Source organism: Oncorhynchus tshawytscha, linkage group LG12, assembly GCF_018296145.1.
Source record: "Oncorhynchus tshawytscha isolate Ot180627B linkage group LG12, Otsh_v2.0, whole genome shotgun sequence".
NCBI lineage: Eukaryota > Metazoa > Chordata > Actinopteri > Salmoniformes > Salmonidae > Oncorhynchus > Oncorhynchus tshawytscha.
This window is the reverse complement of record NC_056440.1, coordinates 44,444,549-44,471,957: the sequence shown is the minus strand read 5'-3', so window position 1 is coordinate 44,471,957 and position 27,409 is coordinate 44,444,549. Positions and strand designations below refer to the sequence as shown.

At 45.7% G+C, this 27,409-nt stretch overlaps 1 protein-coding gene across 2 annotated transcripts in view; it reads left to right on the top strand.

Moving 5' to 3' along the window:
• slf1 (SMC5-SMC6 complex localization factor 1) overlaps window positions 1-26,963 on the top strand; it is a 36,973-nt gene extending 10,010 nt beyond the window's left edge. The window contains exons 15-18 of one of the 2 annotated variants that reach the window (XM_024439549.1): window positions 5,672-5,751; window positions 9,173-9,265; window positions 10,173-10,355; window positions 26,113-26,963. In XM_024439549.1, coding sequence (XP_024295317.1) covers window positions 5,672-5,751; window positions 9,173-9,265; window positions 10,173-10,355; window positions 26,113-26,642 — 886 coding nt within the window. In that variant the 3' untranslated portion in view covers window positions 26,643-26,963. Of the gene's footprint in view, window positions 1-5,671; window positions 5,752-9,172; window positions 9,266-10,172; window positions 10,373-26,112 lie in introns of both variants that reach the window. The other variant, XM_024439550.2, reaches the window with a different exon arrangement.
• The last annotated feature ends 446 nt before the right edge of the window (window positions 26,964-27,409 follow it).

Below are 27,409 nucleotides of genomic sequence, written 5' to 3'. Positions count from 1 at the left end.
AGAGGTGAGAAAGGGAGGAGATGTGGTGAAATGAGGGAAAAGAAGGAGGGGGTGAGAGGATGCCATAGGAGAGGAGAGTGTAAGAGAGCAGGTCAGAGTGAGTGTGGAGATGTGGAGTCTTCAGTGGACATGCGTTTTCACATGCCTATGTATCAGAGATTACAGGAGAGGTGCAGAGAGCAGGTTAGAGGCCCTACAGCTAGGCTTTTCTGGACAGACTGATGGCTCACCTCTCTCCCCTGCCACCACCCCCCTGCGTCATACCAGGCAGCTGCTGCTGTTCAACACCCCGCTGCTGGCACAGACACGGGGAGGCAGGGCCCGCTGGGGATGAGGTTCACCTCAAGGCTAGCAGCTCACTCACCGACCAGCCTCGGCCTCCTTTCCCCTCAAACACTTTATTCACCAACATTCATTCATGAATAATTGTGTATTACTCAGAGTTGGGGTGAGGGGATCGTATGATATAGATGATTTGGTTTAGAAAGCTATGGTAGCATGTGAGTGAGAGGCCATGAATATGGCTTAATAGATAAAGTGTGTGATGAGGAGAGTCCCTCTCTTGCTCTCCTCGGCTCTTCCTGTAAGGACAGCTTGCCATCAGGGCACAAGTCCAGACAAAGGCTGGCGGGAGGCTCTCCATAATTGAAGCCCTGTTTCCTCCTGCTGGCTTAATCAAGCAGAGCTTATTGCTTTTCTGTTTGAGCCCGTTTGGGTTTGTCATTCTCTGTATCGCTCTCTCGCCCTCTCTCGACACATGTTACTGTAGTCTAGCAGTTAGAGCGTTGGGCCAGTAACCGAAGAGTCGCGTGTTTGAATACGCGAGTCGACAAGTTGAAAAATCTGCAGACGTGTCCTTGAGCTAGGTACTTAACCCTAATTTGCTCCAGGGGCGCCGTACTAATATGGTTGACCCTGTAAAACAACACATTTCACTGCACCTATCCGTTGTGTGACAATAAAACATATTTTTGTATTTATTATTTTACTACAGCACAGTGAATCACACCATCCCTTAAAGGCATAGTAGGCAGCTTTTTTGGCAACCTGAACAATTTCACATAGAATGTGTGTTAAAGATCTGTTATGCACAGCCGCGAGCTGCCTAGTGACACGAGCCTACCAGACAAGCAAAATTGCTTGCCTCGAAGTGAGCATAGAAGTAACACTGAAGCATGCATGAGAGCATCAGCTGTTCTGGACGACTGTGTGATCACGCTCTCCGTAGCCGATGGGAGTAAGACCTTTAAACAGGTCAACATTCACAAGGCCGTGGGGCCAGACGGATTACCAGGACGTGTACTCCGAGCATGCACTGACCAACTGGCAAGTGTCTTCACTGGCATTTTCAACCTCTCCCTGACTGTGTCTGTGATATCCACATGTTTCAAACAGATCACCATAGTCCCTGTGCCCAAGAACACTTAAGTTAACCTGCCTAAATGACTATCGACCTATAGCACTCACTTCTGTAGCCATGAAGTGCTTTGAAAGGCTGGTCATGGCTCACATCAACACCATTATCCCACTCCAATTTGCATAGCGTCCCAACAGATCCACAGATGATGCAATCTCTATTGCACTCCACACTGCCTTTTCCCACCTGGACAAAAGGAACACCTACCTGAGAATGCTATTCATTGACTACAGCTCAGCGTTCAACACCATCGTGCCCTGAAGGCTCATCACTAAGCTAAGGACCCTGGGACTAAACACTTCCCTCTGCAACTGGATCCTGGACTTCCTGATGGGCCGCCCCCAGGTGGTAAGGGTAGGTAACAACACATCTGCCACGCTGAACCTACATGGGGGCCCCTCAGGTGTGCGTGCTCAGTCCCCTCTTGTACTCCCTGTTCACCCATGACTGCATGGCCAGGCACGACTCCAACACCATCATTAAGTTTGCAGATGACACAACAGTGGTTGGCCTGATCACAGACAGACGATGAGGTCGCCTTTTGGGAGGAGGTCCGAGACCTGACCGTGTGGTGCAAGGACAACAACCTCTCCCTCAACATGATCAAGACAAAGGAGATGATTGTGGACTACAGGAAAAGGAGGACCGAGCACGCCCCCATTGTCATCGACGGGGCTGTAGTGGTACATGTTGAGAGCTTCAAGTTCCTTAGTGTCCACATCACCAACTATCATGGTCCAAACACACCTAGACAGTCGTGAAGAGGGCACGACAATGCCTATTACCCCTCAGGAGACTGAAAAGATTGGGCAATGGTCTTCAGATCTTCGAAAGGTCTATAGCTGCACCATCGAGAGCATCCTGATTGATTGTATCACCCACTGCCTGGAATTGCAACAGAGGGTAGTGCTTACGGCCCTGGGCCAAGTTTCCTGCTGTCCAGGACCTCTATACCAGGCGGTCAAAGGAAGTTCCTAAAAATTGTCTAAGACTCCAGCCACCCTAGTCTCTCTGCTACCGCACAGCAAACAGTACCGGAGCGCCGAGTCTAGGTCCAAAAGGCTTCCTAACAGCTTCCACCCCCAAGGCGTAAGACTCCTGAACAGCTAATCTAATGGCTAACCTAACCCCTGTTTTACCCTGCTGCTACTCTCTGGTTATTATCTATGCATAGTCACGTTAACTCTACCTACATGTACATATTACCTCAATTACCTCGACTAACCTGTGCCCCTGCACATTGACTCTGTACTGGTACGCCCTGTATGTAGCCTCGCTACTGTTATTTTACTGCTGCTCTTTAACTATGTTACATTTTTACTTGACATATATTTTTCTTAACTGCGTTGTTGGTTAAGGGCTTCTAAAAAAGCATTTCACTACACCTGTTTTATTCGGCCCATGTGACACATAAAATTAGGTTAGATTTTCTCATTGAAAGCAAGTCTGAGAAGCGGTAGATCTGTTCTATTTGCACTATTTCTATGCTTCGTGTTAAGTTTAATTTTGGTTAGTTTTACTTTCGCATTTGTACACAAGCTGAAAATAAAATTTTTGCTTATTGAAAATATTTGGTACAATTCTATTTAAAAAAAAATATTTTATTATTACAAAACATATACACACACAAATGACAGCATACGCACACAAACAACATCATCACACCTGCCCAGACCCACATGCTCACACCATCTCCAGCGCCTGCATCACTCACCGCCACATGGCCTCAAACTGCACCATTTTGTTTCTCTCAGTAGCCCACCCACTTTCAACATTTTGGATAATAAAGCATTGACCTTTCCATTGTGTTATCAGTAGAGGATTGGTTGATTTCCAGTTAAGTAAGATAAGAGTATCATCCAATCTATCAGGTATCTCACTACACCCTCATATGCCATGCCTTGAACATATGCAGACTGACAGAGTCAGTGAATTTACATTGTAATACTTCTGACAGCCAACTTTCTAGCTGAGCCCATAACTTTTGGACTTGATAACATTCCCAGAAGGCATAGATTTAATCCTTGTTAGTTTTACACTTAAAACGTGACTGCCGTCGTGCTGTAGAATTGGTGAATGTTGCCGCTTGTATAATACATTCTATACATTAGTTTTATACAGTATTAAGCGTTCATTTTCGTTAACTGTCATTTTGTTAATGTTCCAACATTCCCTCCATCTTGTGCCAATATCAGTTATTTTTAATTCATGGTTCCAATATTTTTTTCCTAAGAGGTTGTCAGTTGGATAGGCTCTCTGCAAGGTAAGATATACAAAACCTATCATATGACCATCCTTTTTTGACGGTAAGATTCCCTCAAGATTGTCCTGATGTCCCAAACATTTCAAATTGAATTTTCGTGATATGAAAGATAAGTTGCATGTATTTGAAAATATCTACATTGGTCAGTCCAAAATGGCTTTTTACAATTATTTCCTATTACAAAGTCATTTACGGTTTCTATGCCTTTAGCATTCCATGTGGACCAATTTATTGGTGAATTCTGAAAAGCTTGCTGGTTTTGTGTTCTACCCGGTAACTAATTGCATACACCTGGTGTCCCAGGTCTAAATCTGTCCCCGATTAGAGGGGAACAATGGGGGGGTGAGCAGTGGGACTGTTTTCAAGGTCCAGAGTTGAGTTTGAGTGCTCTACGCTATTCATTGCCTGTTTTGTTACTTCTTAGAATTTTTGCAACCAGGAAATGGCGGAGCGATTGTAAAACATTTTTTAAATGAAATAAAACTGCTTTTTATGATTAAAAAATAACCATTTAGAAAGCCTCAAATGCAATTTAACAAAAGCAATGTCAGTTGTGGAAGGGTTTCTTATGTTGCTGCCTCTGATTCTGAGATGATCTTTATCACACCGTTTGGGGTGGAAATGGCACTGGAGAGAGTCTGCTGCCTGTGTGTGTGTGTGTGTGTGTGTATTTTGTGTTAGTGAATGGCTTATTGTACAATGCCCCCGGGCTTGCAGTGATCCTGCACCCAGAGTGACAGAATGATAATCCTCTATAGTATGGACGATCATAGGGGAATGAGAGAGGCTCTCTCGCCAAGTCTGTTGCCCGTCTCTCCATGTGGACAGGGTACTTTTTGAGTTAAGTGGGATGAGATGAAAATGTTTCTCACACACACGCAGGCACTTCTGATCTCTTCACAGACTTGTCCCTGCTAATAACAAGCTACGTGACAGAACGTGTGTTCCTCCCACACTGTCGGGGAGATTCCGCCCGGGTTCTGAACAGCCCAATTACAGGGAACAAGCAGGCTTCCCTGTAGTAAAGCATGCCTCCCCCTCTCTCTCCTCTTCACTGTCACCCACATGTCAGACGTCCTGCTGGCAGCCAGGCAACAGGTCTCCCCTCCGCACACTCACTCACAGCACTACTGACAGCCATACAGCTATTAGCACTACGCAGCTTTGAAGAGCGCACTTTCACTACTTCGTCTTTATTTATTTCTCATAATCTCCTTTTTCCCCGTTGAAATGACTCAGTTGGGGTTTTACTTACTAGGCGGCGGAAAAGGGACAGAAAAAGGACCTGTGACGCCTACGGAGCCGCCGTGTGTGGTAATTTGATCAAGCGCGTCGTCGCTAGCTAGATGGGATGGTGTTGCGGTATTCCACAGCCAGGACACACAGCTCAGGCTGTAGTGTTATTGCTGCATGGCCAAACTGGTCATCTCTCCTTGACCACGTCATCATTAAATACTGTAGGAAATATTGAATTGCATTCTAGAGTATTAATTTACCCAGCGTCCTCCTTGGCGTTTACACTACCTCACAGGATCCATTTCCTCAGTGCAATTGGGTGTGACCTTAATTTTGGTTATTCTTCAAACGGGGGGGGGGGTCAGTGGAGATGAGTAACACACTGACTGCACTGTATTTGAGAGTATGGACTTTAATAGGTGCACAGTGCTTCATAGTGACAGCCATTAAAAGACTGTGCTGAGAGTATCTCTTTGCCAGGGTCCTGGTAGTTGTCTGTTTGAATGAGGCACAGCACAGTGGCCCTGTACACACTGCTGTCACTGCTCTGTTACTCCGAGGATGTTCCATTGCTTTGTGCGCGTGTCCGTGTCTTCCTAACGTGTAGGATTACTAATCCCAGCTGTGAAAGGAAATTCCTCTCTATGGACATTCATTGTGGCAGTATTAAATAGTTTGAAGAAATGCTCGTCATCAGATGGCCATGACGATAATGTTTGATGTTAGACCTGACCCTGTCTCCCGTCTCTACCCAGAATGGCCAGCAGTCTGGTTAACGGAGCAGGTCTGGGCAAGGAGAACATCCCCAAAGGTCTCAACCGTGTCAACACAGCAGGTAACACACACACACGAACACACACACACACGCTTCTCTGCATATTTGCAAGCAATTTTTTAAATTTTTCATAGACTGATGCACAGGACTAGGTCATCAGTAGAGCGAGGACACGAGAGCCTTGTCGTCCGTTTGAACTTAATGAAGAGCCCATTATGTATTTATAAAGCCATGGATTAGCAGATGGTGTAGCTATGTGGGTGGATTCAATAGGCTTTTCTCGTCTGTAACGAGTTCACCTTGTTTGCCACCTCTGGCATTCTCATTGAAATTCCACACACGGTTTATTTTTTGGATCTATTATTCACATTTTTTAGGGTAAAAAAAAAAATAATAATCGCACGGATAAAAGAAAAACGTGGAAATAATGACAAAAGACAACACCACCACCACACGGGCACACAATTGGTCGTCAGATCCCCAGTTTAGGAATATTAAACACAGTAATTAGGGCTGTGCTGTGAAAGTGACTTACTACGTGCAGAACTTCCTGCACTTAAGAGGCTTGGCACTCTGTGTGAACTCTCTGAGGTGTCAGCGCTCATATCTCCCCTCTCACCTGATCAGAAAGGCCCTGCACCAGAGCCAGGGAGGTGGTGTCGGGGAGGGCAGGCAGGAGACTCCAGGCTGTTTGCATGTGTTGTTTTTCCACTACGTGATCTCTATACCGATGCGCTCAGCATACATTTTTGATGAACCATCAGCACATCTCTCTTTCTCTCGGACACACACACAGATTTCATATTGCTTTCCTATGAGCTATTTTTCTGTGCTGCATATCTCTAGCAGCTGAGAGGTGCTGTGGGTTTAGGGAGGTCGTTGTCTGTGCTCTGGCAGTTCTACAGTCTCCTTGGTGTACGTGCTGTCCTGACTCCACTGTTGAGTTTCTTGGGTGCTACTAACATAGCTAGCATTGAGGAGAGCAGACTCTTACAGTAGGTGAGGTACAACATTAAAAAGTGGCATATTGTACCCCTGATTCCTGATAGACCGCTCAATTGAAATTGCATCGCTATCCAGTGACCACCGTCTTGTGATGCTCTCTACACACATCAAATCGGTTCCCTGTCGTATGTCACCGATCAAGCCCAGTTCACAACATTCTTACGCAGTTTTTCAACATCCACGGCAAGCCAGGTTTGGTGTTTTTATACAGTAGGATATTACCATCCAAGAGTGTACGAGGTTATACATTCAGACATGGGTGTAAATGAATACTTGGCACTGTGTATAGTTTTCTAGCACCGTTCTGACAAATAGCGTTCTTATTGGAACCGATTGCCAGCGGCGTTATGAACCAGCTTGCCAGTCAACACGCAGCACGGCTACACAGACAAAGTGGAGGGGGTTCAACACACACATTTAACTTTTCTATTAAAGAATGAAATGGGGGATTGTTAGAGGGATTTCTAGAAAAGGACAGGCGGATTTATCCATTCCGTGCTTTATAAATGCTGAGCATGCAATTACCCCTGTAATGGAGGCATTTCGTCCAAATTGGAGCCATTACAGTGATTTAACAGTGCGTGGATTGGGCCTGGCATTTGCGAGGATGTGTACACACGGGGAGCTGTGGAATGGGTGTTTTAATCACAGCGTTTTTAGAGGCTGTAATGGTGGAACACACTGTGCAGAACGCTGACCTGCCACAGTGCAGAACAACTCATTAAGGCCCACTTGGACTTCACTCTCTAGTCTAGTTATTGCTGTTTTTTATTGTTGTTTCCCCCCCCCATGTGTATTATTCATTTAGAATTTTATGTTTATTCGATTTGGAGATCATTTATTTACATGGAAAGAATGTGGTCTTATTTATCTGAGTTTCTTAACTGTTATTATAGGAAGATTGAGGAAGTAGCGCTTTATGAGGGAGAGGTTGCGTTGGAAACTGTGCTCATTTCGGCCATCTTGGCTCCAGTGTATTCCTCGCCGCATGTTGTGAGAATATTGGTATGGACCAGTAACTCAGAGAGGAGAGTGTGCAGTTGGGTTCACGGTACTGTTCTGGGAAGCTCCACCGCCAGATCCGATCCACCAGTACCGGCTGTCCCTTTTAAAATCCGGACTATTGCAGTTGGACATAACGGACAACACCGCATTTCAAAACCCATAACTGAGGAGAGGCAGTAATTTTGGATTTCCTGTGTTTTGGGCTGGCGAGAGGCAACGCACCGAAGAGACGCTGGGTTGCTCTGGAAGGGAAGGTGTTTTTTCGAGGAGGGAGCTGGGGCATGATACAGCAGGGCAACTGGCACTGGAGATCTGAAATATATTCCACAACACAAGCTACCCTCTGCTTTGTGGCTTACCTCTGCATTTTGACACGAAAAAAAAGAAGAAAGAACAGTGAAACCATTCGCTGTTCCTCGTCCAGATGTTGTCGAAGCTCCAGATAAACAGCGTCTCTTTCTTTGCTGTCCCGCCCTTCAACCTCGTCGTCAGCTGGGAAAACACATTTAATGCGTCTAATGCAACCTCAAAGACACCTCTGGGAAGAAAGGAACTCTTCAAGTTGAAAGCGTTGAGCATTTTCAGTATTTCGCTGTGCCTTGAAATGTAGCAAGCCTCTCTTCCTCTCCCCTGCACTCTTGCATGTCCTGTCTCTGTCTGCCCTCTCCTCCCTTTCTCCCCTCGTTCCTCTCCTCCCACTCCCCATGCCCTGCTCTGTGCTCCAGTGAAGCCTCTGTATGGCCAGGCAGGCTAGTAAAGCATTTATTTGGAATTTTGCAGTCCTATATTATACTGGCAAGCAAAGAGGCACTCATGCTTGGCCTTTAACTTTCTTGTGAAGTTCAGCCATACATGAAAATAGGGGGTACTGTCCCTCCTAATATATTCCTGATTTAATATTGTATCAAAAAGAGAGCGGGGGGGGAATGTAAATATGTCTTTTGTGTCTGGGTGTTGTAGTTTGCTGATTAAATGTCACGTGGTACGTTGGTAATGCCCAGTGGGAGCTTTTGAACCCTGGATGTGTGAAGAATCCTTTTTGGAGCCTTTGTGCCTGGGCTGTGTACCATAACTTCCTCCAGAGGAACAATACGTGACAGGACGAGGCTCTTCTCACACTCACAGCCCGTTTATTAACTTTGTGAAGCTCTGGTGTAAGTGGAAAATCCCTCTGTCCCCCCCAAAAAAGAGGGAGGAGAAAGAGCCCTATTCACTACCTTTTTTTCTACCTTTTTTTATGACTTTATTTAAAATAAATGTTTTTATCTCCCCCTGTTTGTCATCTCCTCTTAAATCGCCTTTTCTTCTTTTTTTTAGGTCAGTTTTTTTTTGTGGTCTTTGGGGACATTTCTTCAGTACATTATTGGTGTGTGAGTGTAACAGGGGGACAATGGGTAAGACACACCCTAATTTTGGATTTCTTTTTTTTCTCCTCTCCTCCTTTGTGCCCATTGACGCGGTCCTGGTGAAGGCGAGACACTCCTCCACAGAGCCTGCAAGAGGAACCAGGTTGAGACGCTGCTTCAGATCCTAGCACTTCCTGGGACCGATGTCAACGTGAAAGGTAGGTCCCCCCTCGCTGCTTCCACTTTAGGGTGTCGTGGAGCGATTTTTAACGTGGAATTAGAGAAGGAAGGAAAAGAGAAGTGTGCGTCATCAGTGTAACCTTTAGCTAAAATGCAAAGGGTGTGTCTTGGAGGAACGGGGTGGATTGGAGGTTAGATGTACAGTCTCTCTGCCAAGTGAATGCACTTCCTCTTATATTTCCACCTGTTTTTTGTTGTTTTTTTCCCTCCCAGGGCAAATATAATAACCGTCTTCCTTTTCAGTCCATTTCAATGGCTTATGCAGATGCAGCGTTAGTTTAATAGTTTAGATGCGTTGCTGGATGGTCGTCTAACATGCTAAGTGGAGATTGGGTGACCGGGGACGAAGAGTCAAACCAGAGAAGTGATGGCGAAAAGGAAACGGGACAAACTGAAGGGCTTGGAGTGGTGGGAGGACTAGTTTGAGTACGATCTCTATGCTCTAGTGACACGGAACGCAAGCCTGTCCCCTTAACGAGGCCTCTGGTCTCCGAGACAGAGAACTCCTATTGTTTAACGTTAGAGCACAAGAACGATTACACCTACAGAATACGCCAACCTACCTACTGCACACTAGGTATAGATCTAGGCTTGTTTCTTCAGATCAATATAGATTTAAGCTATTAAATATTACGTTTTGGTGTGTGTCTAGCTTTGGATGTAGAGAAATTATTAGAGTATCCTAGATTATTTGCTTTTCAAATGAAAATATGGCTGCTATGAAGATATTAGCAGTATAATATGTTGTTTGATGGTTGTCATAGTCGTCCATTTAACTCATAATGTAGAATTCAATCTTAAAAATATAATTGGATGACCGTTTTGTCTGTTGTGTGTGTGTGTGTGCGCATATTTGTGTCTGTGTGTGTGTGTGCTACTACTTAGACCACGCAGGCTGGACGCCCCTGCACGAGGCGTGTAACCATGGCAGCCGTGCGTGTGTGGAGGCCCTGCTGCGCCACCAGCCCACCCCTCACCTGTACAGCCAGGTTGGTGGTGTCAGCCCCCTACATGATTCGCTGCTCGGTGGACACACGGACATCGCCATGATGCTCCTGCAGCATGCAGGTCAGTCAGCGCGCATGGTATGCCGAAACTTCTGTACTTTTTCCATTCTGGAACATATATCAAATCAATATCAAATCAAATGTTTTGTCTTATGCGCCGAATACAACCTTACCGTGAAATGCTTACTTACAAGCCCTTAACCAACAATGCAGTTCAAGAAATAGAGTTTAGAAACTAAAGTTTAAAAAAAATCAAATAAACAGACAATAAAATAACAATAACGAGGCTATATATCAATCAAATTCAATCAAATGTATTTATAAAGCCCTTTTTACATCAGCCGTTGTCACAAAGTGCTGTACAGAAACCCAGCCTAAAACCCCAAACGGCAAGCAATGCAGATATAGAAGCACAGAGGGTACCAGTACCGACTCAATGTGTGGGGGTACAGGTTAGTTGAGGTAATATGTACATGTAGGTAGGGGTAAACTGACTATGCATAGATAATAAACAGCGGGTAGCAGCAGTGTAAAAATACAGTGTGGGAGGGGGGGGTCAATGTAAATAGTCCGGTAGCCATTTTGATTAATTGTTCAGCAGTCTTATGGCTTTGGGGTAGAAGCTGTTAAGGACCCTTTTGGACCTAGACATGGCGCTCCGGTACCGCTTGCCGTGCGGTAGCAGAGAGAACAGTCGGACATGGGTGACTGGAGTCTTGGAAAAAAATGTTGGGCCTTCCTCTGACGGTTCGGTGCTAGAATTATTACTTTTGCTATTTCTGTCAAATGTGTCTCACATTGTATAGAGATTAAGAGGAACTCTCGAGACTTCTAAATATTTTTTGAAACTTCCCACTTTGGGCTGGATGTGTCAATGCAGAATTACTGTTTTACCTCAATTAGCCATGAAATCCCTAGTTTGAAAGCAGCTGTGTTTCTGGAAGCGGTGCTGTGCCATTTTTCCTATATTTTCATGTGGGCCAGCCCCTAGCAATTCAATTTCAACCAATGAGCTTCAGCCCCTCAGCATTTGAGTGACAGCTAGCAAGAGGCACATCATGCGCACACAGCAGCGTGAGAGAGAGACAGAGAGCAATGACGAAGTGCACATATCATATATGATGTAGTACGTAATTTTAGGGGACCACTCTTGGCTCGTGAGCGCTACTTTCAAAACAACTGGCTTAAAAGTTTACAAAAGTACCGGAGAATACCTTTTAGTACCTCACTGGAATAGTTTGCATTAAAATGGGCAAAAATAGCTTTTTATCAAAATGTTGGTATCGTGACCACACACACACACCGAGAGAAACAAATGCTTCACACACAAGGTCGAAGAGTTACTTTATTGGTTTGAGGGCTACTGTAGTATTTTGAAATGTAGCCTAACCATTGAATGAGGTGAGAGGAATATGGATGGATGAATGAGTCTGAAATGTAGCTTTGATGTATCAGGGAAATTGGCACTGGACTTTAGCGGCCTAACAGTCTTACGGCCACAGTCTCATCTAAATCATCTATGCATCTCTACTATCCCCCCCCACCACCCTCTCTTCCTTTCTGTGTTCCATCGCAACGTCTGTCCAAACGTATTACCCATCCACTCATAAGATGTCTGTTAATGTCTTTTTGAAGAGATTAGAGTCGTCAGGTTCTGCCGCTTGTGAAATTCACACGCTGGTTTGGTGGGAAATGTGTCACAACAGAAATAGTTTGTGTGTCTCTGTGTGTTTGCTTGCCACATGCAATCGCTGTTTGGGAGCTTTGAAGTGAGTGTGACGTGTGTCAAAATGAAAGGGGGGAGGAGGTGGTGGTTGCATAGCTGTGTGTGTGTGGTGGTGGAGGGGGGGATGGGTAGGTGTGTGTGTGGGGGGAGGTAGACGGCGTTGAACAAGACTCCCATGTAGGCTGCTGCCACTTCCCTGCCTCACTCTCCAATTTGACTAATTATAGTTAATTTGATTTGGCTTTCCTATTAACACATGTATATATTCTGTCCTCAAAAAGTAAATTAGATTGGGATTGTTTGGTCCCGGTGAGAAAACTGAGTTTTTTTTTTTTTTTTCATTGCGTGGTGACAGGAAGAAAAGGAGCAACATTTTAAAAGGGGTCAGAGGAAGAGACTATTGGCAAAATGAAAGTGTGCGTGTGAGCTATCTGGGTGGGCTGCACCAGTCACTGCGAGCGTCGTCTTACTAAGACTCCGCTCGGTGCTGCCCGCTAGGCCACATCACTGAGAGATGGATGGATGGAGCAACTGCTGCTGGAGAAACGAGAGAGCGCTCACAATTTAACACGCAGAACTTTTCACCGCCCTCCATTCTTTCTGTTTCTTGACGTTGTGACTGGAGGTAGTGAGGCTAGCTGGGGAGAGGGAAGTGGTTGCAGTGTCTCGGTCTGTCCCCACGGACACCACTGGCCTTCAGGCTGACCGATGGAAAGGACGGAGCGAGCGATTCCCGTTGAACAGAACATTCGAACCAGGGGCTTTGATTAGCAGGTGGCTGGGTCCTACACATCAAGACAGTTGTGGAGCCACTTGGACAGCAGCTTGGCTCCATTTACCACTCATTGAGCTTAAAGAAGAGGGCCAAGTAAAGTAGCTTCAATGTATTAATACGTTTTCTACTGACTATTTGGTTTACGATGATTACTGAATACATTTATACATGAATAAATATCTTTAGTGGTGGGGTTAGCTAGCAAGCGTTGTAGTGGTTACTAAATTGCTGCTGCCTGGCTGTCACCCTGTTGTTGTTCCCAACAGCCAAACTCAGCTGAGCTGCCAGGGCTTGGTCGGAAAGGCAGCTCTCGCTGCCACTGCCAAACAAACAAGGCCTTTCAATGGCAGTGTTGTAACCCTGAAATAATAACCCTGGCTGGAGGACACAGAGGGAGGGAGGGGAAGGGGTGTTGGGGGTTGGAACGTATGGCCCCCACCCTCGACCCTGGGGTGCTGGCGGGGAAAGCATGCCATGGCTGAGGGAAAGGTCTGCTCTCTCCCCTCCCTCTCTTTACCCTCCCTCTGCTCTCTGAAGACTTGCCCACACGACCCTGTGTGTGTGCCCGCTCGCTGTGCCCCCTCCTCGGCTGGGAGTGTTTAAATTTTGCAGGATGACCAGAAAGAGAGAGAGAGAGTGCCCCTGATTGGAATGGAAAATGACCTGGAGCTGTGGCTGAGATCTGAGCTGCTCCAGAGAGGCGTGGAGAGAGAGGCAGGAAGAAAAGAGCCTTCAAGCTGTCGCCCTGCGCCTTAATCTCTGGTGGCGTGGGCTCAATACAGCCACCCATGTTAGTAAGCAGACCAAGTCTTGCTTAGCCTAGCCTAGCAACCCTCTACATCCAGTCTCATTGAGGCCCAGCTAAAACAGACCAGCTAAACAGCTCATTTAGATTAGGCTACACTACACTAGGTTAATTAATTAGTGTTTTGTTTGGTACTTTTCTTTCCTCATCACGAGCGTCTGCTCAACCGTAGGATAAAGAGGAACTGCACCCGCTGATTTAACCTAGTTTTTTGGCTTGCTCTTCAAGAAATGCTGGCTGCCATGACAGAAGCCAAATGTGAGTTGGTGTGGCTTGATGTGGGTGTTTCTTGGATGTGTCCTTGCCACCACCAAGACACACCCATCTGTCAGAACCTTGGCCGCAGTTGTCCCCCCCCACTCGATCTGAACGAACAAACCTCCTGCAGGTGGCGCTCCATAACTACAGGCACAGGTGTATGGTGAGATGCCGGCGGAAGCTTTGAATAGGTCAGTAGCCTACAGAATAATATGAGAAGAATGCAATTGCTGAATTTCTGCAGATTAAATCGTTATGTCACACGCTTCGGAAACAACAGGTGTAGACTAACAGTGAAATTCTTACTTACGGGCCCTTCCCAACAACGCAGAAAGAACATTATAGAAACGCCAGGAATGAATACACGATGAGTAACAAACTAAGGGTTTTGATAACTTTCAAACAAAGTAGCAGGTCCATGTAGAATAAACAACACTTTACATAATACGATAGAGGCAGTCTTCTGCTAATATGACAATGTGCACCTTTCATTGTCATTCCCAGCTGTGACAGATACGTTGCCTATCGGCGTTTTTGTCTGCTGGTAATGGGGCTACCTTGGCAAACATGTCAGAGTGGTCATACCTTCCTGTGTGGTTTCCCATACACAACAGGAGTTCCCAGATCCTGGTGCAGAATACACAGGGTTTCTCCCTCCCCATACTGACTGATACCATTCAATAATAATAAAAAAAGACAATACAAGAAAAAGTTGTCTAGTATAATTTGTATGCTGAGTGCCAGGTCTCTGTCTATTCAGAGGCATCAGTATCAAGCCTGTATGTCCGTCTGGACTTCATCACAACATCTTGCAAGTCTCCATGGATGTTTCTGTGAACACACACACAGTCACAGTTCTATTACCAACGGCAGTTAGGATGTGGGTGATATCTGACACACAAACTCAATTATGGTCTCCCCATCAAACGACCGACGCTCCAGTCCATCTGTAGAAACAGGCAGAGTTGAGGCAGAGTTCATCAGTGACACATGGAATGAAAAGGGCTTTGCTATGAAAAGGGTTTTACTGGACATTTACCATGTCGACCGTTGGTGAGCAGGCAAGGGGTGAGGCTCGAGGGTGAGGTCTTTGGCTGCAAACTGGACACCTATCGAACCACTGCAGCAGTCAATCTTATGAAGTGGTGTTGACTGGGAGGGCCTGTGACAGGGTGACATAATAGACAACCAAGTGGTAAGTTGCATTTTGTTCTAAATAAAAGGACAATGCTTTTTGCTAATGCACTTCACAACTAAAATGACTACTACTAGACGTACAGTGGGGCAAAAAAGTATTTAGTCAGCCACCAATTGTGCAAGTTCTCCCACTTAAAAAGATGAGAGGCCTGTAATTTTCATCATAGGTACACTTCAACTATGACAGACAAAATTAGGGCAAAAATCCACAAAATCACATTGTAGGATTTTTAATTAATTTATTTGCAAATTATGGTGGAAAATAAGTATTTGGTCACCTACAAACAAGATTTCTGGCTCTCACAGACTTGTAACTTCTTCTTTAAGAGGCTCCTCTGTCTTCCACTCGTTACCCGTATTAATGGCACCTGTTTGAACTTATCAGTATAAAAGACACCTGTCCACAACCTCAAACAGTCACACTCCAAACTCCACTATGGCCAAGACGAAAGAGCTGTCAAAGGACACCAGAAACAAATTTGTAGACCTGCACCAGGCTGGGAAGACTGAATCTGCAATAGGTAAGCAGTTTGGTTTGAAGAAATCAACTGTGGGAGCAATTATTAGGAAATGGAAGACATACAAGACCACTGATAATCTCCCTCGATCTGGGGCTCCACGCAAGATCTCACCCCGTGGGGTCAAAATGATCAGAAGAACGGTGAGCAAAAATCCCAGAACCACACGGGGGGACCTAGTGAATGACCTGCAGAGAGCTGGGACCAAAGTAGCAAAGCCTACCATCAGTAACACACTACGCCGCCAGGGACTCAAATCCTGCAGTGCCAGACGTGTCCCCCTGCTTAAGCCAGTACATGTCCAGGCCCGCCTAAAGTTTGCTAGAGAGCATTTGGATGATCCAGAAGAAGATTGGGAGAATGTCATGTGGTCAGATGAAACCAAAATATAACTTTTTGGTAAAAACTCAACTCGTCGTGTTTGGAGGGCAAAGAATGCTGAGTTGCATCCAAAGAACACCATACCTACTGTGAAGCATGGGGGTGGAAACATCATGCTTTGGGGCTGTTTTTCTGCAAAGGGACCAGGACGACTGATCCGTGTAAAGGAAAGAATGAATGGGGCCATGTATCATGAGATTTTGAGTGAAAACCTCCTTCCATCAGCAAGGCATTGAAGATGAAACATGGCTGGGTCTTTCAGCATGACAATGATCCCAAACACACCGCCCAGGCAACGAAGGAGTGGCTTTGTAAGAAGCATTTCAAGGTCCTGGAGTGGCCTAGCCAGTCTGCAGATCTCAACCCCATAGAAAATCTTTGGAGGGAGTTGAAAGTCCGTGTTGCCCAGCAACAGCCCCATAACATCACTGCTCTAGAGGAGATCTGCATGGAGGAATGGGCCAAAATACCATCAACCGTGTGTGAAAACCTTGTGAAGACTTACAGAAAACGTTTGATCTGTCATTGCCAACAAAAGGTATATAACAAAGTATTGAGAAACTTTTGTTATTGACCAAATATTTTCCACCATAATTTGCAAATAAATTCATAAAAAATTCTACAATGTGATTTTCTGGATTTTTTTTCTTCTCATTTTGTCTGTCATAGTTGAAGTGTACCTATAATGAAAATTACAGGCCTCATCTTTTTAAGTGGGAGAACTTGCACAATTGGTGGCTGACTAAATACTTTTTTGCCCCACTGTATCTGCTTGGCTGGGGAATTAGCCTATTTTATTAAGTCAGGTATTTCTTTTAAAATATCTTTTCACAACACACATTACCTATCATTGTTGATGTGTCTGTGTCATCAGGGCAGTAACTCGGGTCACTATTACGCCATTAGAAGCCTCATGGCGTGTCCTTTTCATAGGAGTTGAGGGAGACTGACAGTAAGAGGTGTCACATGGGTACTTGTGTTGCGTGACACTTTTATTCTGAGGTCTTGCCTGACAAGCTTTGAAAATAGCAAGTGAACAATTTTAATGAAATTATTGGTCACTAAACCATTTGTAATCACATTGCTGGACATACGACATGATACCCACCTTTGTGCCTTCTGGTAGGTCCTGGCATCCAAATGTGCACTTTGTCTTACAGAAAAACAGGGTCAACCATTGTCATCATTCCTAAATTATAAACATAGCTTGAGAAATAATGTAATCTTGTTTGTTTGCAAATTGTTAGGCTTTACAGATGTAGATTTGACTGGCTCCAGATTAGATTCCGGCCAGTGGGGGCGTTACAATTTTCAACCAACTGTGACATGTTTTTGCTATGGCTCTGGGTTGGTTTGAATTTGTTGCTGCTAGTTAGTACACTGTTGTAGTCAGACATGAGTTAGCTCGTACCACCATAGCTGCATCCAATATTTATTTGTGCCCTAGACATGGGTTGCACCCGCTCGAAGGCTAATGTGACTGTTTTGTCTTAAGTCACACTAACTTAGAAATACGATGACATTGCTAAAATAGGCAAATAATTTGTAGGAAACAACTTTGTCATTATTATGATTAATGACAAATGTACTTTAGTGAGATGGCAATGTTACTAGGTAAGTTTGACAAAATTAGCTAGCAATGCTAATGTACTGTTGTCCCCTCAATCTTAATTAGCTGGCTATGGGTATACTCATCACCTCTGAGGACCAACAAATCTCCATCACCTATCCCCACATGATAGGGTCATTTGGCAGGGCTTACAAACCATAGTTTTTGGATGTGTATTCAGCTTTAAACTTGCGTTGCATGGTCAATCCGTAAAGGCTTTTCAAAACGTCCGTGATCTTTTTGAAATCGTTGGTTGGGGGCGATGAAACAACAGAGCCCCATTCGATGAAGGGACACGGTGTGGGCGTAGGGGCGGTTTGCACGTGGACATGATTGTAATCCAAACCCAACCTTCATTTACTCATTGTGACACATTTCGGTTCCAAACTTTTAGACGACTTTGACAAAAATGGTCCTATTTACACATTTGTAGTTCATTTTGACACCAGAATAAACGTTTGTGACTCGAAGGGATTAGTTGGTTTTTAGGGGCAGTAGCTCCTTAAAGCAGTTGCAAATTAATTGTTCATTTGAGGACAGCGATTTATGTTCTACCAGACCTCTTCTGCGGCTGCTTGTTTGTTAGTCACACCACCAAGCATTCATCCGCTTGTCTCAGTTATTCACCCCTCCCTTCCCAATCCCTTTTGAGTTCTGAATTCATGTTTGTGGAACTGAAAGATGTCATTAGCTCGGCGGCAAAGGAAGCAGTTTTGTTCCCTCAAACTTGTGCAGTGTCACAGATGTCCTCAGGCTGTGATGCGGCACGCCGTTTCCAAAATGGCGGGTAAACCTTGCCTTTCTTGATCGGGGTCAACTCGGTAGTCGTCGCAGCTGGGACTGAAACCAGAGACGTTCTGGTAGCGACTGCTACATTGTTAGCGTGTTGCTTAACCCTCACTGTGGCCAGTGCATGTGTTTCAGCAGAACTTCAGTCTGTGTTTTAAAAGGTTAGGTGGGCTGCGAGAAATCTTGCAAGAACGAAAAATAGCACAAACCCAAGTAGAAGTGCAACCTTGGAATAAATAGCAGCTTGCCTGCATGCGCACACACACACACACACACGTGAGAGGAGCATGAAAGGGGAAACTCTTCTATAGATAGATAGAGGAGACATCCAAAACACCATTGAAGGCTGCAAGAGAAAGTAGAAATTTGGTGGAGGGCCTAAGCCCCATAAGGCCCCAAAGTACATTCTCTGTACTTTCCACACCGCCCCATCCACCTCCCTCTTAGACCAGACTAGCCCTCCTCTGTTAGAACCACTTGCCTGGTGCTGTGTTTTTTACTGCCTATCGAGGCAGCTTAGGAAGGGTAGGAGGCTTCTTTTAATGCGAGTGGAGTGTAAACACACACAGGTCGAGCAACTCCTTCTGTAAACGCTCCATTTTCTCCTTCTCTTCCAAAGGTCCAGTTGCGCGCCTTTCCTCTCAGAGGAACAAGGGGCGACTGGCTAGACACAAGCACGGCCCCAAGGTTCACGTCTAGCGTCCGACAGGGACGTAGCCGCGTCTTTTTCCTATGACTGTCTCTTCTCTCTGTTCAGGCCGGACCTCAAAAATGCCAGCAATCGGTCTTCACTTGAATCGACTGTGTGTCGACCCAAAAGGCAGCACCACCGTGTCCAAGAGCAACATGAATAAGCCGTAGTTCAGACGTATCTGATCACGGTTACCCAAAAGTAAAAATTGCGCAAAGGTTGTCACTTCCTGTGAATCTGGCCACGAGAGATTAAGAGGAGTCAAGTCTTCTATATTATTACATTTTCCAGCTGTGTTGAATGTGTGAAAAATGAAAGTGTTCAATGTATGATTGTGAGTAGTTTTATAGACATTCCGTTTGTAAGAGGTCATGACTGCTTTGTGTACTAAGTTGCCTACCCAGTTCCTTCCTTTTATATGTTGTCCACGGGCCAATGAGGGTCCAAGGGCACTAAAGCTGCTCGGACCCTTACACAGTAACAAGTCTGAGTAGGTCACAGGATATGAAGAGAGAGTCTAACCTCTTTATCGAAAGACACGTGCCTACGCCATGGATTTTCTTGGCCAATGTCATTTTTCTTAGCCATTTCCCTGCACTTCCTTGGTCATCTACTGACAAGTCACTGTGCCTCATCGAGGTTATTATCAAAGTGCTGCATAACAGCATAAAGCTCGAATACTGGGCAGCAAGGGATTTACAATGTCGCCTCCAATCTGTTGGTTCCTCGTCCTGTAGATGTCACAACGGCTGTGTGTGTGGCAGGTGTGCCCGTGGGGGATTACAGCTAGAGTCCAGCCTTCAACCCCTAACCCTCTGGCCCATAATCTGGCTCTAATCTCTGTCTGCCCAGGCCTATGTTTGATTGGGTGATGAGCCCTTCAACCGGAGAGCTCTCATTACCACCGCTAACAAACAACCATCCCTACGACTCTCTCGCTACCGCTAGCAGGCTGGGTTCCCTTCAAGATGTGTGCTGCGTCTCAATGATGGCAAGTGGTTTCTAGGGCTGTGACGATACCAGTATCGCCCCCCAAAAAATGTACATGGCAAAAATGAAAGCATGAAGTAGACCAAACTATTATGTTCTTTTTAAAAACCTGCTGTGTGTAAAATATTGTTTGCTGTAGCTTGGAAAAGAAATACTTGTGACTCTGGATGACAACGTCGTCTCCAACGTTAGGGCTGTTTTCAAGAAGTTAAGGCCGCTTCGTGTTTTGTTTCCTTGCCACGATACAAACAAGTATCGCGATACTGATATCATCCCGGCCATAGTGGGTTTGTTTCTTTGTCTCCTGTTCCCTTATCCACAGTGATTTCACCAAATCAGTCGTCTTTTTTATAATTTTTTTTAGATCGGCGTGAAGGAAAGGAGACTAGGAGAATACGCTTTATTCCCTTGGCTGTCGAGATGTGTACATTGACTGTGGTTGGGCCGTGCCATTGGTTGATGCTGTGCTATTGTCTTCCTATGGTTGCTGTTGTTGTAGGCAGGGGTGCTCCTCTGGGGGTGTTGCCCCTGGTCTCAGTTCACACAGTCTCTCGCTGTCTTTCTGTCAGGTGGAAGGGGAAATGGAGAGAGGGATGTTTACTGTGCTCTGCTGTGCTGTGGAGCCGCATCCCAGTCTGTTTGCCTCTGCGTCTCTCGTCTGGAACTAAAGCAGACAGAGAGAGAGAGAGAGGGGGGGGGGGGTGGACTCCTTGCTCGGTTTCTCCCCTCCTCCACTCTGGCTTTTGTATTTCTTGTCTTTGCCTGCCCTCTAAAGGCCAGAGGGCTCTGTGCTCTGTGTGTGATGGTGTGTGTGGCAATCAGGCTGCGTCTGACTGGTGCAGGCTGCAGTAGCATTCGCGAGGCGTGTGAATTCCCCCGCCTACACACACACACACACACACGTAGAGCAAATAGCGTAATTACCCCTGCTCACATTTAATCCCCCAGGTGTTTTATTTATCTCCAGAGCAGCATATCTGACACATTGCGCCAATACCTGGACTCATTTTAATCGCTCTCCTTGATGCAGGAGCCAATATCGTACCAAGCCCCGGACACACTCCCAACGCTCTCTCGCTCTGTGTGTGTAGGGGTGTGTGTGTTTGTGTGTACAGTGTAAGTGTGAAGTAAAGCACTGACAGATTGTGAAGAATAGGCAGTGGCTGATTCCGTTGGAGGGAGGGAGTCAGAATCGGTTTAGATCTTGCCACCAAATATGGTGATGAGAGGAAGTCCAGTGGGAGAATATGGCTATACACCAGTCCTTTTCAGAGCCGAGACCAAGGCAAAATACAAGCCGAGATCTACCGCTCAGATTTACACGACTTAATTAAAAAAACGTAAGCAGCTGTAACATTAACCAATTAAAAAGCAGTTGTGTAGCAATGAGGTTTGTGCAGTAGGCTATAGACCCAATACATTATCGCTACATATTGGCTATGCTTTGAGTTGCCGTGCCAATGTCGCTCTTCTCCGGACATTTTGAAATGATATAACAAACATTGTAGCCACTGTATATGACCATTTGATCACAGTGGTAATAGATCATTTGGTGTATTATTTGTGAGGGCACAGCTGAGTGAGCATAATCATTTGTTTTAGTTTTTTTTACTGGACTGATGGCCTGCATCTGATGGTCAGTCTGAGCAGAGGAAGGGGAGCAGCAGTGAGGCTGCCTCTCACCTGACTCACCGTCCCTCCCTCCGCTGGGAAAAGGGGACACAGTCCTCCGGCTGATGGCGAAACTTAAGTCGCACCGCATTATTTCTGTCTCGTGCGCCAATTCATGTTGTTACTCCAATGACCGGAGAAAGGTCAATATTCCTTGATATTAAAAAAGGCACAAGGCGCTAATAATAGCAGCGCTAGCTTATGGAAACACCTTGCTGTGCTCATTCATTGCAGCTGCAGTGCTGGTTGTAGTGTTTGTGGAAGTAGGGAGAACACAAGGTGTTGAGAGGGCTGAATACCAACTTCAACATGAGCTTACTCATCTAAACAGCAGCTCTTTGCTGTATTCGTCTAATCATAGTTTTTAAACATTTTGAAATCTCACGTGATCAACTTTGCTGTGCGTTCGAGGCTTCTTGTTTTTACAGTCTATGGCGCGAGGAAACGGTGCAGATGGTGATCCGGTTGTCCAGCGGTAGGCCTATAGGTACCCTTGATTTGTTCTCTCTGGGCCTGTCGGGTAGGCGTTCTACCTTCAGACAAATGAGATGGGAACACTTTGTCTCCCTGGCGCTAGGGCTGCTGAATCAAGTGCTACCGCTGCCAACAAAAACAGGAACGCAAGGCGTTTTTGTTTTACAGAAATGTTTGGCGATCAACTAGGGAATGTTTGTAGATCGACCAGGTGACCACCGCAAATGTTCTCATTGATGAAACACTATCTCAATGCAGTTTTCTGTTCCCCAAATTAAAATCTGTTTCGAACAGAGTGCACCAAATTTTTGTAGGCTTCACCATTTCTAAAAGTTAGAAGAAAATGGCATTGTTTAGAAAGAGCACAAGGGCGAATTGCGTGCACTTCAGGGTAGGCGTTCCCTAACGAAAATATGCAAATACATGCTAGAACATGTTAGCTCGCTAGCTAACATGCTCAGATCTGCCCACTATACTTCCTTTGTTCCCATTTGGAAACTACGCCGCTGAGATATCTTGGGTTAGTTACGGGTAACATTTTTGGAGCGCATGTGTACAGGTAGACCGACACAGCCAGGCAGGATAGAAAGACCACGATAGAGACAGACCGGTCTCTGCTGAAACCCCCCTCCCCCACTACGCCTCTGTCTCTGTTACTCCCCCGTGTTGTGGCATGTCTGTCAGGCAGTTTGATATGGCGGCAGAGCGGCAAGCAGGCCAGGACCACGTCAAGCCTGCCTCGCCCAGCCTGACACGTCACTCACAACTGATGTTTTTGTTTTAGGCCCAGGCCTCTTTTGCATGGAGTAGGGAGGGGAGAGGGGGAAATTAATCAGCTCGGGGGGGAGGGGTGAGAGCTCAGTTCATGGAGAAAGGGGGAGCAGAATAAGTGGGGGGTTTGGCTGTGCCCATCATACCCGACTGTAGGTTTAGTATTTGGCTTCCTGTATTTCAATAAGTGCCCTGTAGTTAGCAAGCATGTAAGGGAGGGCCACAGGATGTTTCAACAGAATTTACAGTCATGGATGATGGTGCACTCCTTTGCCAGGGATTTTACACACACAAAAACATGGATCGTTGAAGGCCACTTGAGCTGAGCCTGCATTCTGTGGACTGAAAAGATTTTTTTTTTAAATCCTTTTTGGAGAAGAGTTCCAAAAAGTACTCAAGAACATGGCCTTCTGCCATTGAAATGTTAATTGACGGTGTGAAAGGCACATGCAGAGCACAACCCAAGGCTGGACCCCTCACTGAAAGCTACAGCTATTGTGAATAAAATATTCCCACTTTGGAAGTCTATTTTTGAGGCTCAAAACTGGAAGAAATGTGCGAAGATTGCCCATTCCCGACATACAAAAATTCTCTCCCCCTCTCTTAAACTTGATAGACCTGGCAAATACTGTGAATGCTTCCCCTCAAGGCCCAAAGCCCTTTGCCTGAGCATGACATGACTGACCTGAAACTTCATAAGCACTCCTTTTCAATGGGCCTAATGGCAAGGCCAAATAAACCTGGAGTGGTTGGCTATTATTACCTGCTTTGTGTGAAGAACTCTTCTCACCTCGCCTACCTCTCTCTTTCCATCCCTCTCTCTATTTCTCTCTAGAGCGGCTTTGATCGAAACCGTGCTCTTACGTCCTTGACTGCTGCTCCCTGGCTGACCTCTGCATTGTAAATGTCCCTGCTAATGTAAAAGTTTATGTAGATTAACGCGCCAATTTATGCAGATTGAGTTTTTGCCACTTGAGCTTGAAGCACTAAAAGGTAGATGAGAGCTGACCTCCCGTGGTACCCGAGTCATGTGCTTTACTTTCGCTATTCCTCCGAGCGCCAGAGCTGGCTAGCCGTATTCCAGAGGGAAAAAGAAAGAAACACCTCTTCATTTGCAAGCTCCCTTTTCTTTCCACAAGTCGTGATGGCCACCTTTAAAAAAAAAAAAAGAAAAAAAAGAAGGGGTGTTCCCCTAAAGTTCCATAATAAATAACATTATTTAGCGTGAGTACGGTATGTATTTACTATGTGTGCGAGAGCGCCAACCAAGAATTCCAATGTATGCACTGTATTTATTTTAATACCTAGATAATGAGCTACTTGAACTTGCTGAATGCCAACTTCCGCACGTAAGGTAAAGAGCACCATTCGGCGTATTAAATCGTAGGACGAAAGGAGAGCCTCCCTTTTTTAAGCCTGGTGCCGCCTCTGCACACACGCCAACCGCATCCAACGACAGGGGCGGCAATTGTCCTTCCTTTACCCGTCTGGTTTCCCAAGCCTCAGAGTGTCTGTCAAACAGAAACCGCTGCCTGGCTGCCTTTCAGACTCTGCAGCGAATCGTCAGAGAGCCCTAAACTAGCTCACAAGTGGCGGGAACGTTGCGGAGGTTGAGCTGTCAAGTGGCATCAAGTGCAGTTTGCCATAGGATCTTAGGATGTCTAAAAGCAAACAAAGGGCGCACACTCGGCCTGCTCCACATCGGCCAAGTGTGCGTGGGCCCGCTGCTGGGAAAAGGCTTTTATTATGAACACACAAAGGGAAGAGGAGAGCGGGAGAAGACAAGAAAATGTCAAAAGTACTTTTAACACATTGCCCAACGACATACAGTGAAACTGGCTTTGCGTGAAAATACATTTTGTGTGTACGTATATGCGTCATGTACTGTCCTACTGATGTCATATATGAGCGAGGGGAAATGCAGTTTGTGACAAGATCAAATCGGTCTCGTGTTTGAACGACAATGACTTTATTTTCCTCTAGCCTCATCATATCGGTTTCCCAACCCTTAGCAATGCCTCTGTTTGATTAATCTGCACTGACACAGCCTAATGTGTTACATAAGCATGTGTAAACCTAAAACTCATATTAGGTCACTATCTCACTGAGTCCCTAAACACAACCACAACGTGACCAGTTAATCGTGTCAACATAAGTTAGCAGTAAAGTGAGTTGAATGCCCTGGCTGGCCCTGTGGGTTAACAGCTGTTCTCTCTCTCTGTCTGTCTCGCTCTCTCCACTATATCTATCTAAAGCAGTCCCATTGGCCCCCATGGAGTCTTACACTGACTATGAAAAAACATTAGGAACACCTTCCCAATATTGAGTTGCACCCTCTTTTGGCCTCAGAACAGCCTCGATTCGTCAGGGCATGGATTCTACAAGGTGTTAAAAGCATTCTACAGGGACGCTGGCCCATGTTTGACTTCAATGCTTCCCACAGTTGTGTCAAGTTGGCTAGATGTCCTTTGGGTGGTGGACCATTCTTGCCACACACGGAACATTTTGAAACCCAGCAGCGTTGCAGCTCTGGAGACACTCAAACCGGTGTGCCTGGCACCTACTAACGTACCCCGTAGTAAATCTTTTGCCTTGCCCGCTCTGAATGGCACACATACACAACCCGTGTCTCAAATGTCTAAAGGCTTAAAAAGCCTTCTTTAACCCTGTCTCCTCCCCTTCATCTACACGGATTTGAAGTGGATTTAACAAGTGACATCAATAAGGGATCATAGCTTTCACCTGAATTCAGCTGGTCAGTCTATGTCATGGAAAGAGTTCTTAATATTTTGTTTACTCAGTGTATTTTCATAATTACGCTTCTTAAATTGGCTGCTCAACCGTGCGTTCGTTGTGTGTCATGATTTCATCACTGATGCTTCTCAGGCCCTAATTGCACATGTATGCAACGTTTCAAAAACATTACCATGTTTTCTTAAGAGTGGCACTGTTTTAATGTCGTTTATAAAGTTGAATTCAATTTGACTCCCTATTGCTCCGTCATACGATGGTGTAAATATGATATTAATAGCAGTAGTTGAAATGCCCAAATTATTGAAAATGGCAACGAATGTAGAAACTAACTAGAAATCTAAAGCAATCTTGTTTGGGGTCAAGATGAAAGGTTAAAGTTGAACTCTGTCTCTGTCCATCTGTCCTGCAGGCTCTGAGCTGCTGCAGCAGAGGGATGGCCGTGGCCGGACAGCGCTGGACCTGGCCTCCACCGTCACGCTGAGGGAGGAGCTTCAACGCAGCGCCCTTGCCGGAGACGCGGTCCTGGAGGCCCTGGGGTCAGAGGTCAGAGACCTACCCTTCCTGGAGACCTGCTCCTGCCTGCTGACTTGCCTGCTTCTCACCTACCAGCTAGAGAGGGCTGTCCCCTTCCCTCCCCCCTTCTCATCCTCCCAGGCCCAGGACAGGCCTCTCTCCCTGGGGGTGAAGCTGGCCAGAGCCCTGGAGAGCCACTCTGCCAGGAGGCTGACGGCGGGCTGGGGTGACCCACGGCTGGTGCGCCTGGCTGAAGACATGGAGACCGCGTTGGGGGTGGAGGAATGCCTGGCTCAGTTGTGTCCCGCTATCAGGGATTGCCAGGGCCCACACACACGCCTCCTCATCACCCTGCTGGAGGAGATGAAGGCCCACAGAGCAGCGCTTCCCTCTCACACACACACTGTGACACACACACCTGACTGATAATGGACATTGACTGCGGCCGTTATTCAATCCAAGGCACGTTATAGAGCAGAGCACTATAACAGACTTTTAAAGGTATTTTATGCTTTAGCCAACATGGACAACGTTTCCTGTGAATGTGATCTCCACTGTCTAGGTCCCTGCTCTATACCGCACCTTTTGAGTGAATTGTGACATGCATAAATGATTGTTGTTTACATTTGTATTCACGTTAATCATGTGACACACTACCACTGTTACTCTTTTTTTTTATTGTTCATATACATTTTCATGTTAACACTGTTTTTATAGATTTTGAATAAATATATTTTGTATTGAGAATTGGGACAATATGTAATGATTCACAGCGGCTGCACAACTTCCTCCATATGGATGCATTCAAGGGCTAGGCAGGTAGTTATATCCTAAAGGATTGGTAGGTTTAACCAATTACATCAGCCTTTTAATTTTTTTAAACTATGGGTCGGAAACCCAGTGAGTCATCATGGGTATGTAAAAAGTGGGTCGCTACTGGTGGAGTAAAGCGGTCACAATAGGGCTCTCCTAGGATGAAAAGATCCACGCCCCCTCACCTTGAATCTTCCCCTCCAATCTGTTATAGATTAGCACACTAGACAGCTGATTTTCAAGTGTTAAAACTGCCCTGGATTTAATCACAGCCACAACGGGCAAATTCAGTTTGTATTACCTGGTGACCTGGGTGGGTGGAGATTTTACCATGGAATGGTCTAAAATAAGCAAACTCCACCCAACTGGGTCTATGGTCA